This window comes from Amblyomma mixtum, chromosome 1 (assembly GCF_055824585.1).
Source record: "Amblyomma mixtum isolate Tamu chromosome 1, ASM5582458v1, whole genome shotgun sequence".
Taxonomy (NCBI): domain Eukaryota; kingdom Metazoa; phylum Arthropoda; class Arachnida; order Ixodida; family Ixodidae; genus Amblyomma; species Amblyomma mixtum.
In genome coordinates this window covers 82,498,234-82,511,188 of record NC_143012.1, presented here as the reverse complement: position 1 = coordinate 82,511,188, position 12,955 = coordinate 82,498,234, and the positions used below count along the sequence as shown (strand labels likewise).

The following is a 12,955-nucleotide window of genomic DNA, read 5'->3' as shown; positions in this document are numbered from 1 at the left end:
GCCTGCCAGCAAACTTAAGCCGTGCACAAGGTGGGCCTCGATACCGGTGAATTCAACGCGCGGCAGCAGTCTTGTATACGTCGCACACCATGCCGGTGCCTCCGCATTCCTACGGGGGGTCGACCTTTTCACAAAGTAGAACCTTCTGAGCGTGCCCGCTCTTTTCTGCTTCGCACAGTTCGCGGAATATTCACTCAGTCACGCGGCGGCACGGGTCGGACAGAAATTACGTGCGGCGAGACGCGAAATACACTCACATTTCACACATCACCAGCTATTCAAACGCTGCCGCTGGCTGCGGCGGCCGCGCGCGCGACCACCAACATGGCGAATGCCGCGCCGGCCGCTAGCGCCCCTTGCGGATGACGTCATGTGAATACCTCCTATATACACCTATGAGACACACTTGTAGGCTAACGAAAAGGCTTGACCTTAAACTGCGAACTGCGCAGTGAGCCTTAACGTCACATCTGTCTCTTAACATTACACTTATCGTTTTCCTTTCCATAGGTCGTTGCGTTGCTCTTTATTCCTATTTAAATGTCGCGCCATCGCGTCGAGAGAAAACAGTCAGCTACTACGCGCCGATGCCTCGGCGCACACCTCTACGTGACGGCGACGTGTGACTCAACTATCAGCCGGAACCACCATGGTGACGTGTGGCCAAGCCCTTAGCTATACGTCAGCGTGCGGTTTCCGGTTGCGCACAGTATGAAGGGTTACCCAACGCGAGAGTCCCATATGTCGCGGCCGCCTCCAGCTGCTTTGAGCGGGCGTTTCTCACTGATAAAGCGTGCATTCGTCGCGTGGCCTTTCGAGGCCTCTCGCTGATAAAACGCAGCGCCTATTGTTTCTGAATGTGCGCTGCATACCTGCCCTAGAGTGCGCACCTTACTTGCAACTGGTTCGACAGTTGCTCAGCCGCCGAGGAGTTGTTTGTGCTGTGCCTGCGTGCAAAGTGCCCTTGTCGTCAAAAGTACACATATGGGGGTGAAAAATTTGTGGGAAGCGCTGGAGACCGCGAAGAGAACGGTTAAGTTGAGCAACCTCCGAGGGAAAAGATTGGCCATCGATCTCAGCGGATGGATCGTCGCCAACGAAAGAATCGCGAAAAAGGCGAAAAAGAGAAACCTGCATATCAGGTAAGCCGGGAATTCGTGAAGTATAGTATGGCGTACAATGGCTAGATTTTTGCACTTTTCTCTTGTTGCTAGAAAAGGTTGGTCGAGGCCAATGTTAAGTATTCTCTTATTTAATAATAACAAAAACTATACTAGAAAGCTTTTTCAGCTGCGGATATTGTCAGCAGCTGCCTGCAACTGTTCTCTCCCAGCAAACCAAAAACCTCTCAGAGACGTCTAGCTAGACGTCTCTGAGAGGTTTTTGGTTTGCTGGGCTCTAAAACGGCGATATGTGAGCCAGTTTATGTTTATAGCTTTCGCGGCGCGATGCCCGTAGTCCTCCCGCTTAAGATGAAAGAGCAAGTTTGCGTTGTTAAAAGTAATAATTGTTGTTACGGGCGCTCTGATTAAGGAACGTGCGTAGTGCATACCGGGTGTTTCAGGGAAGACTTGGTAATTTTCAAAAATAAGCTTTTTTGGGGTAAAATTATGGCTTTTGCTGCATTGTATTACCAGTGTTGGCGAACACCAGAAAACAGGTGAATCGGTTTAAGTAGTGAACTGGTTAACTAATTTTCAATAATTATTTTTTACTATAATATTTAGGCGCCTATAGTTGCAATTAGAGATTTGTAGCCGGTCGTTAGTAGTAACCATGTCAGTTTTAAGAATTTTGAAAACGTGATTATCCTCGGTGCTGTGTCTCGACAAAATCTGGCTGCATCGTACCGATACATTGAGCTTTCGAAAAGCTTTCAGGCAAAGCAACCTTTCCAGTGCATGTAAGTAGTCAAAAAAGCCGAATTTTGTTGACCCACAGCCCCAAGACAGTGGCGTAGCCAGAAATTTTGTTCAGGGGGGGGGGGGGGGGGGGGTGCTCATGTTGCAGCATGGCCTCCTCGTAGAATCTGTGGAGGAATCAAACGCAAGAATAATAACTGCATTGTCATTGACAATGCCATTGTGTATTCAGTAACGCTACGCACTGTCTAGACAAGTGAAATGTATATTTTTTTAATATAAAAGAATGTATTCGCATGTCTTAAAAATCGTGGCAGACATAACTGATACCAATGCTTGCATGTTTTTACATATTTAATAAGTAAAGAAAATATCACACGAGGTCTAGAACTATATCAGTCCGAAACTAGCAAAGCAGTGCATGCCGCTGATGTGAAAAACTTAAAGGCCATGAAATGAACAAGTAGAGGACAAATATTTTAATGAATCTTTGTTGTTCAAGAACCTTTACATTTTTGTACGTATGCAACGGCCAGAGAAAAATCTCAGTGACGCTGTCCCTCGCTCCAGTGCACTGCGCAGCAGCAGCCGTCACCGGTCATGTATTGCGAGTAGTAAGACTTTTAATAGTAAAAGACTTTTAATATATTGCGAGCAATTCCACCGAGATTTTAGCCTCAACAACGAGCGCATGTATAAACGAGTTCTGCAAAGTATGCAAAAATACCCAAAATATAAGAATAAAAAATTATTTGAAGTTCCCGATTTGAAAATCTAAAGCACGAATTTTTCAATCTCAGCGCAGCTGTCGCGTCAAAAGTTTATGGGAGCTTTATGCCCCTTAAGTTTCGGAATTGAAATGCGTGGCTCCGTAGACTCCGCGGCCGCCGCGAGATGCCGCGGCGAGCCCGCTTGCCATCGATAGGCCCTTGAAAGCTTGCGCTGGGATGGGGCTCCTCGCGTTACGTGACTCCAGGTGCATGGGCGTTGCCACGAAATCCAACCCGAGTTAGCAATGTTCAAGCCAAAATGTCTTTTCTAGTCTGAAAAAGACATTGTAGGTGACAAAATCAGCGGTGCGTAACAGTTCGAAAAGTTTCGGGGGGGGGGGGGGGGAGGGGGGGGGCTGAAGCCCCATAAGCCCCCCCCCCCCCTCCCCTGGCTACGCCCCTGCTCCAAGGGTAATCGCATTTTCTAAACTCTAAAAATTGATATCGCTATTAGTAACGACCGGCTAGAAATCTTCAATTGTAACTAGGCGCCGAACTCTAATAGTTAGGAAGTTAATTATTAAAAATGAGTTAATCAGCTCACTACTTTAGACGATTCACCGGCTTTCTGATGTCCGCCAACGCTGGTAATACTATGCCGCAAACGCCACATTTCCACCCCAAAAAGCCTATTTCTTTTAGGATTACTTACTTCCCTGCAACTCTTGGTATATAACAGTACTTTTATTCGACTTGCCGCTTGCGTGTTTTTTAAGCATGAAGTGTTTTTAGCTCCCGTTGTCGGCAGTGTCACGCCGAGACCGAGAGCCAACATCCGGGCACTGAATTCCACACATCCGGGAGCTGAAACGAGAGCATCTGGGCACCGTACGAGATTTAACGAGACTCATACGTGATCTGTTAGGGGCTTTGAGAGAGGGCCGCTTAGAGCAAGAGGGGCGCTCCAGGGCGAGAAGGGCTTTAGGCGGAAAAACTGCTTCCGCGCCGTCCCCAAGGATGGCGCCGCGGTCCCACACTCACGCATGTAAAAGACCGTCCGCTGGGCCTTCAGTTCTTGATGTTCCCCCCTGTGGCAGGCAGATGCATACACGCTCGCGGAGAATTCTAACGCGCTGCATATACATTCTTGTCAGGCCTGCGTCTCGTCGTGTCCGCGTACGCTTCTGCATCGTCCTGCATTTCAATGCCGCCAGCGTCACAGCTGCTTAAGCTGAGCAATGGAGTCTGATGAAAGGAGAGGTAGGAAGCGTCTTGCGGAAAGCGATCGCTTTGCGAGTGATACGCCACAGCAGAAGACTGCTCTCCCCTGCCGACAACGCCATGATTATGCGGCCGCTCCCGAAAGCGACAAGGCCGCCACGGTTCGCGGCTGCCTATTTAAGCCCGCACTATTGCAGGCGATCGCTTCGACGCAACAAGAAGAGTGTGGTGTGGTGTGGTGTGTTGAACACTAGACCCATTTCAAGATTTCGACTAGTGTATACCATCTACAACTAATGCGTTATGCCCGTGAACATTTCATGCTTACTCTACTCTCGGTTACGGGAGAGGCAGAGATTTTTTGTGCATGTGTTTTCTTCGTGCTTCATCACAATTCTTGCTGCTCATATCTGCTCTCCGCACAGTATATCTACCATGTACTGCTTAACTTATTCCGATGTTGTTCTTTTGATTATGAAGTGTTCATTTTGTAATTTCATGTGAACGCCAAGAGCGTATTTTTTAAAAGAACTATACTGCACCAAAAAGAAAGGGCTGCTTCTGCAGCGTTTTAATGAAATGTGAATCTCGGTATATGCCCAGAGGTTTTGGGGTCCAATGGATAGTTATTTGGAACCGGCACTCTTAAAAACAAATACGGCAGAAATGACGCATATTATAGCGCCTGAATAGATTTCCATCTAACAGACAAAAAACATGCATGTTTAGCACATTTTGGCACGTCCAAAAAAGAAAAATTCTACCCACGGACGCCTGGTGACAGTCCTAGAGAACCGCGGGTCGCGTTTTGACGATAACGGTTAACTTCGAACAACGAAAACTAACTACCAATTGCAGTTCAGAGAGATTTTGCACACTCAGCGAGATTTTCACGTGCCACAAATGTAATAAGTATGCGCGTGTTTTGTCAGCTGGGTGGGAAGCTATTGAACCGCTAATATATGCCACTTTTGTCATTTTTTATTTTTTTTAAATCTCCGCGGTTCTACACCAGTAAGAGAACCGGCACCGATTATTGAAGCGGATGCTCACCGATTGAATGAGAAGTGAAATTATTTTCGTTCAGCATTGCTTGTTTCAGAGCACTTACGCATTCCACGAGGGCAGTGCATTCTCCAGTCTCATAAAAGACGCGTCAGTCAGATCATTATCTATAGCTTCCCAGCCAAAGAAACTGTTGGAACCAACTGCAGGCAACGCCGAAACATTACTACAATCTTTAATACATTGTTCTTAGCGTCTTCTTTTCCAACGTTTTTACATTCAATTAACGTAAAAGGTAACATTATTGAAAATGGTGAAGCAACCTTGCACAGCTGCGCGGGCCCGCCAGTTGGGATGGTACACAACTTACAACGCTTTGCTTATAACAAGTACACAACTTACAACGCTTTGCTAGTAACAAGTACGCAACTTATAACGATTTGCTAGGAACAAGTACAAAACTTACAATGCTTTGTTAAGAACAAGTACACAGCTTACAGCGCTTTGCTAGAAACAGCACCGCAGACGGCACTTGATCTCCCCTATACAGCTGAGCATGCAACTAGTATACACTCACCTTCGAACGGATACCATGGAGCCGAGCTTATATACCCATTACTAAGGAGTCTCCCATGAATGATGAGCAGTTTTCAAACTCAACCATAGAGCTGTGCATACAATCTATGGCGGGAGCAGTCTAAGAGATGAAGTTATATAATACTACTAGTTGAAAAACATCTTGATGATAGCAAAAACGTTAATAGCAAAAAAAAAATACTGTACTGCCGTCGAGCGGTCTGCGGATATATTGATTGTTATACTGAAATCTTACGAATTATATCGAAAAAATTGCGTTCATAAACTGTTTCCCATCCAAAAATGTTTTTGTCTAAAATTGTTAGGTATGAAAGGTGCACTGAAGAGGAATCTGAACTCGTCTTTTTGCTGCGGGAACTCAATCTACACGTTCCCAGCATTCTTAGAAACTTCGATTGATTGCCCTGTGTGGCCGATTTCCCTAATTAAATCGAATTAACGACCGGCTCCCGCCTTTATTTTTTTAATTCTCCCTGTACGGTGGGCGGACTCGACCAACGCGTGGAGTGCTTTCAGCCATAGAGTTAATACAACCAACTCTAGAGGGAAAGCTGCCCATTGAGCCCATGCATTCCAGTGGGCAACGCATGAATGCAGCCATCACACAACGGTTTGGGCGTGTTGCCAGCTGTTTTGTCACTTTCTAAATCTGGGCAAAGAACGGATTTGGAACCTGGCAACGTAGTCCGTGGGAAGATGGCGGTATGCAGAGTAGCTCTCGACTGCTCTAAACTGCTGTAAACAACGGCAAAATCGTCGCGTTTGGACCGTTTTCAATGGCATGCAGTGTCGCATACTGACTGTAATTTCATATAGGTGGCTTGTGACTTCTGAATTGTGATTTGAAGGCTAGTACCGCGATTGTGACGCGCTGGAGTGTATTTCGTCTGTAGAGCGCACATGATTTTACATGTCCTCTGTTGTCGAGTGCAAATACACGTCGGAAATTTGCTTTGACCCCAAAAGGGCGAACACAATTCGCAAAGGAAACGAATGCCCAAGGTAAATGGAGCAACTGCTTTGCCTGGTTTGTTTTGAATGTTCAGCGTTTTGTTATATTAAATGTCGAAGGTTTGTTAGAGTGCCGTTGGCCTCTCGCGTTTTTTTTTTTTATCTTTCTCCTTCGCCGAGAAAGACGGTGCCGTGTTTTTTCTGGCGCGAGACGAGCTCATAATGGGATTTTTCGTGCGCAGCAACGCTCAGAGCTTCATCACGAACGAGTGAAACAAGGTGGAGGCAGAAATGCATGAAACGCCATGTACCGCTCGAGAAACCTTCGTTTCATGTCCAGCATTGTGCGCATTAAATTGTGGGTGCTTGGTTGGTTGTTGTGGTGGGTTTTTGTTATTATTTTTGTATTGTTTTTTTTTAGATTTATGACTGCTTTTGCTTCTAATGTGTGACACTGCTTTCTTGCTGAGATATTTTTTATTCCTCTGTTTGGTTTCAAAACCCGTTTATGAGAAGCTAGTGCCGCAAGTAGTACTTTATACGCACGGGATAAGAAGGGTCCTGCGATTACATGTATGCTGTCTTGTTTACATGCCGATTTCCTGCCACTGGCTGTGTTCGGAGCAATAATGCGCTGTCAGATGCTTTAGCTGAGGATCATAAGTGTGCCTCTTTTCCGTAAAATAAACAGTTGGTAGACTGCGCACGTCCTTCTTGTGCCGTTGTCGTTGCGCGGCCGTTCGTTTCAAAAGTGTTACCCTAATTACCGCATGCATTAGTGATGAAAATCGTAATAAAACGCATTTAAGCAAGAACACCTGCATCCTTTATAAGTATCGCCAATCTGTTCTCTGTCAAGCAGATTGAGGCAATGGCGTTAAGAAAGCCGAATGCCGTGAAAAAGTAAACGGCTGCAAGGTTCATTCGCTTGGTGTCATTCGTCTTTAAAGAGAGTTCCAAGCGCGGGAGATTTTCATACACACGCTTTACAGTACACAGCTGTCGTGAAATGTGCATATGTATCTCTTCCCACGTTTACTCACAAATGATGCAAAGTGCCCGATCCTTTTGGGGCTTTTGCCATGCATCAACGCACGAAGGTGGCATCGCGGTGAACGAGAGCGCGAGTGACTCCTTGTCGTATGCAGCTCCTTGAATTAAGTGCCTTGAAATCAGGTTCGAAAGCAGAAGTTTAAAACCGAAACTTCGAGAGCGTTTATTCAGTTCACTCATGAACATGTTCGCAATCGTCCGATATTAAAAGAAATGACCACAATCAGTGTGCTAAAGATTACAAAATGTGTTTAAAACATTGAAAATACGCGTAAGAGTGACATATAATTATTATCTCTGCCGCAGTTTTCCGAATTCAAACTCAAACTTCACCCATCCTTGACTTTGCGGAAAAAAACTGTGCTGGCCACAATAGTGTGTTGTAAGATGGCGTTCAAGATGGCGACTTACATGCGTGGACCGCTTTGCGAGCTCAGCTTTACCCCCCTGCTTTCAGCCAGCTCCGTGGAGGCTTTGCTTTCGCCTTATTTTATTTTTTAGGTTTCCAGCTTCATTCTCGGACAATATAGCCGCAAAATAAGCCAGCAGAAATAAATATACGCGCGGACTATTTGCTTCTACGTACTACCACGTATTACTCCGCCGATGGCAGAGCGGCAAGCCGCCACCGGACTGGGTGAAAGGCACTCCACGCGTTGGCCGACGCCCTCCACTGTATGGGGAGAATTAAAAAAAAAAGGCGGGAGCCGGACGTTAATTCGATTTAATTAGGGAAATCGGCCACACAGGGCAACACATCGAAGTTTCTAAGAATGCTCGGAACGTGTAGATTGAGTTCCTGCGGCAAAAAGACGAATTTAGATTCCTCTTCACTGCACCTTAATGTGAGTGTAAAAGATGAACCATTAATATACCGCGCTCTGAAATAAATGCGCTAAAATGCCCACACGAATTCCCTTTTTTCGTTGAATTAGGAACCTGTTATTGCGGTGCAAGAAATTGATCCTGAATCATGGAATCAAGCCTTTTTTCGTGCTGGACGGAGATGCTCCAGCGTTAAAGAGACAAGTCCTGGCGAAGCGAAAGGGCGGCAGGCAAGCACAAGGCGGCAGCGGTGGCACTATAGCAAGGCCCCTCCTCGATGAAGCGACAAATGAGGTGCGTATGCTCGGGATCTCGCAGGAAAGGCAATGGGCGAAGTTGGTGCACAGTCACATCGCATAAAATGAAAGTTTAAGGCTCAACGTAGTTTGCACTGTTCTATTTAGTTTTGTTCGGCCATGACGTCAGTAATGACAAAAGAAACACGAATTGGGGAATCATCCCTTATAAAAATGGTCTATAAACAATCTATAGGCTTCCTATAGTCTATTGGCTTCCTATAGATATTTATTTCTGTGTATTCATAGTCTATAGACTGTCTATCGACAAAAGTCTACGCAAATTATATGGCCACAAATCTATAGATTGTCTATAGACGGTATAACATTTGTATTGCCTATAAACTGTTCTCTGGGATCTGTGTGTAGAGAGTCAAAGACTTTCAAAAGAATCTTCTGGCGGGCTAGTTGGTAAGTATCATTCATAATTAAAACTGCGCGAACAAAACAAGGACACTAGAAAGAAACCAGACAACACACACAAGCGCTTGTGTGTGGTGTCTGGTTTCTTTCTAGTGTCTTTGTTTTGTTCGCGCAGTTTTAATTATGAATCAAAGACTTTATAGAGAGAAGTCTATGGACAGTCTGTAGACTGTATAAGAAAATTTTTGTAAGGGAACTCACAGGCTCGGCCGGCCCGGCTATAGTTACCCTAATTCGACCGCATCCAATCTGGCAGTGTCATCGGGTCCATAGTCTTGGAATTTTGTAGCCACCAAATTGTATCATCTCACTTATGCCCTATATTTTGCTTTTGTGCCTTTTGGGAGCACGGAATATGCTAGCAAAAGTGATTCTCCACGTAGTGATCAATCGAAAACCCGTCGTTGCAAAGGCACTTCAAACAAAAAGTAGAAAGAAAAATTGGTTGTGGTTTGACCAATGGCCATCCCGAGTAGAATTGCGGAAGCAACGGCGCGGCAGTCGTGGCGGCTACGGCATCTCAGGGGGCACTTCGACTGTCTAAAGTGCGTAGAGGCGAAAGCGTTTTCCGCACCACTTTGACTGCCTCTGTGGCACTGGTGACGTCACCACTGGATGACGTCACATATAATTAACTATTAATTACTAAGTAATGACAAATTACTAATTAATGACTAACTATTGAATAACAGCTAATTAATGACGCTTAAGCTTCGCCTTTAGGAGTGGAACCCGACAGCGTGTTGTGGCGCTGCCAGGGAGTCCACGGAACGCACCACCCGTTCGGCGCGATGCTTTGCCCTTTGAACACAACGCTTTTTGAGGAAAGAAAATGGGGCAGTAATTCTCTGTCATCTCGGTGGACACCTGAAACGCACCGTACAGGATGGGAGGAAGTCGGTGTGAAAGAAGACAAAGAGGGCCCGTAATGAAGAAAATGAAAGTTGTATTTGAGGAAAGGAAATTACGCAGTAACTGCCTCACATTCGGTCCTCGCGCATGCGCAGTTTGGGCTCTCCGGGGCTTCTTGAAATCGTTCACAACTAGCGTAGTGTTGCTTCCGCAACAAAAGAAACCATGACTGAAAAATTCAATGGAGAATTAGAAATAATTTTCGTGTTGCTGGGTTTCTTCTTGTTTTCTTCCCGCTATACAATGACTCCAGTGTCGACAGCTCCTTGACTTTCTGGGCCTTCCATACTGTCGAAGCAAAGGCGAGGCGGAGAGCATGTGTGCTTTCCTCAACGAAAAAGGGGTGAGTGCGACCAGCACGATTGGTTAGTAGCGTTTACTGCTGCGGAATGACCTATGTTTCAAGTACAAGAAATGTTCACACCATGTGGGCACCTTAAGCATGGATCTGACGTCCCAATGGACTGTTTTCCATGATGAAGCAACAACTGAAGGATCCGGAATCTCTTTTTTTTTCCGCAGAAGCACATAACTTCTCGCCATTCCCATTGGGCACTGAAACTGCACTGCACGTCCGCGGGACGTTCCATACGTCCCCAGGACGTCCCATGGAGTGTTGGTGCCCTTTGGGTTGTTCTCAACAGCGCCTGCGCATTTCGCCGGTACTGTTTATGTATAAGTAAAACTCTTGTTTGGGTGAGTTGGTTCATCTTTGAAGGGGTACGTACTTGCGCGAAGAAGAGGGGGCACAACAAAAGAACACACACGACATGTACAGAGCGCAGTGCGCTCTGTATATGTCGTGTGTGTTCCTTTGTTGCGTCCCGTCTTCTTCGCCCAGCACGTACCCGTTCAAAAATGTTTATGTATGCTGTAGCAGAACGGCGCAGCGGAGCTTACCGAAATGATATGCGCAGTAATTGGCTGTTTCCCATAATGCAGGATTGGGAAAGAAGATTCTGATCAAACGTCTAACAGCCAATAAGATGCAATAAGATTTGCCGGGCTTATTGGTTCATACTGAGGGTGTAACGGCGCGAAAGGGTTAGGAAAACATGAGGGAACACACACGGCACTTCGAAGAGCAGACTGTCAACTTTATTGCTCAAGGAAGCGCAAAGGCGTATTTCAGCGCTCTCTGTGACCCTCTGTTAAGTTCCCAGCAAACCAAAAACCTCTCAGAGACGTCTGGCTAGACGTCTCTGAGAGGTTTTTTTTTTGCTGGGTTGCCAAACGTGTTATACACAGGATAATCTCTGTGCGTTTGCAGAATTCGAGAACATAAATCGTGAAAAGTCTCAAGTGAATCTATACCTCTGGGCTGGCCCTCGTAATAAAAAAAGTGAAAAAAAATGCTTTGCAAAGCAAGCATGGGAACTACTTGGCTTTACCAACACATAACCAACACAAACAACACATTTCTGAACGCACGAACGGTAAAGCACTTGATGACCACCTTGTTTGGAAATGCCTTTAAAAAATTGGCAGTGGTTTAGCTCTGCTTAAGCCTGGAGGAATCAAGAGGAAGAAATGGGCTTGGACAGAGCATGTAATGCGAAGGCAAGATAACTGCTGGTCCTTAACGGTAACGGAGTGGATTCCAAGAGAAAGCAAGCGTAGCAGGGGACGGCAGAAAGTTAGGTGGGCGGATGAGATTAAGGAGTTTTTGGGATACAGTGGCCGCAACTGGCAAAGGACGGGGTTAATTGGAGAGACATGGGAGAGGCCTTTGCCCTGCAGTGGGTGTAGTCCGGCTGATGATGATGATTAAACCTGGAGGATTGCGAAAGTAACGAGGAGAGAGAGAGAGAGGCGATGGAGAGCGCGCGGCAGCGGCGGCGGCCCCGGCACGCTAGCTATGCGCCGCTACTGTGCATGCGCAACTGGTGAACGCGGCGGCGGCACCTCTGAGTCTCCCGCGCAGCGATGGCGGCGGCGCACCATCTGTGCGCCGTGTGACGTCACTGCTCCTCACGCATGCGCAGTATGGCCGTGCCTCAGCTCCGCGAAATGGCTCGGCGACTCGCGTAGTGTTGCTTTCCCAACAAAAGGCACCAAGTTAAAACCAGAAACGCAAAAACAACGCACAAAAGAGCTTCAACTCAAATGGCCACGTCAAGTTAACAACAGTGAACAAAGGCGCAAGATCAAGAAGCTGAACAAACGCACAAACTAGCCACCAATTCAGAATGGCAAAGTAATGTTTAACCCCAGTTAAATGACAGCGGGTCAGTAAACACTCCAAACCAAGACCTTACTCAATAGAAACTCAAAACAGCATGTGAAGCTATGTATTCCTTGCCACGAAGGCGAGGATTACGGAGCATGCAAGTGAATGGGAACTGGCTTCCTTTCTGTTATGTACTCTTTTCTTGGACGTTTCTCATGTTGCGTCTCATTCTGTTCCCCCTCCCTGCCTTCTTCATGCGCAGGTGGTGCATGGCTGCATCACAGCAGACAACGACGCATTTCTGTACGGCGCGAAGACGGTCTACCGGGGCTTCAACATTACGGGAAAGGTAAGGTTGTTCTAAACATTCGGCACGGTCGAGCGTTATACCATCTGCCAAGACCCTTCACGAGGACAGTACATAATAGTTGTATACTGCCAGTGCTCCCCTGTGGGGCTGTGTTTCGGAGGGTAACGGAAAGACTTGAAATTAAGTAGACGGCAGCACGGATAGCTACACTGTTAGCAAAAAAACACCCAAAAGGGAGTAAATGGCTTGTCCTCTAACGCACACCCAAAAGGTATTTTTTAACTCCATATGTATGGTGTTTTTTTACTCCCTTATATAAGGGAGTTATTTTGGAGTGAAAAGGGAGTAAATTTTTTACTACCCACAGAGATGGAGCCCAAAAATGGCGTCATGTTTATTTATCCTCACTCAGGCTCATTCTTACAGCAGTGACAGCGGCGGAAACGGGCAGTAGCTCTGCGGCCCGCCGGCAACCTAACGTGGGAAACTGCGCTGCTCTAATGTGACCCCGCGCCACGCATTCTTTCCGCCGTCTGCTTGCCCAGCGGCAGCGTACGCGGCAGGAGTCGTCTGCTTGTCGTCTCCTTTTGCTGTACGAGCTCGTTTTGTTGGCCACGTTC

General features: G+C 46.5%; 1 protein-coding gene across 1 annotated transcript in view; it reads left to right on the top strand.

Annotated features, from left to right (window-relative positions):
- The first annotated feature begins 794 nt into the window (after nt 1-794).
- LOC149366979 (flap endonuclease GEN homolog 1-like) overlaps nt 795-12,955 on the top strand; it is an 84,784-nt gene continuing 72,623 nt past the window's right edge. Inside the window, exons 1-4 of the mRNA XM_089572442.1 lie at nt 795-1,142; nt 8,335-8,518; nt 10,109-10,198; nt 12,288-12,374. Coding sequence (XP_089428568.1) covers nt 985-1,142; nt 8,335-8,518; nt 10,109-10,198; nt 12,288-12,374 — 519 coding nt within the window. The 5' untranslated portion in view covers nt 795-984. The remainder of the gene's footprint in view (nt 1,143-8,334; nt 8,519-10,108; nt 10,199-12,287; nt 12,375-12,955) is intronic.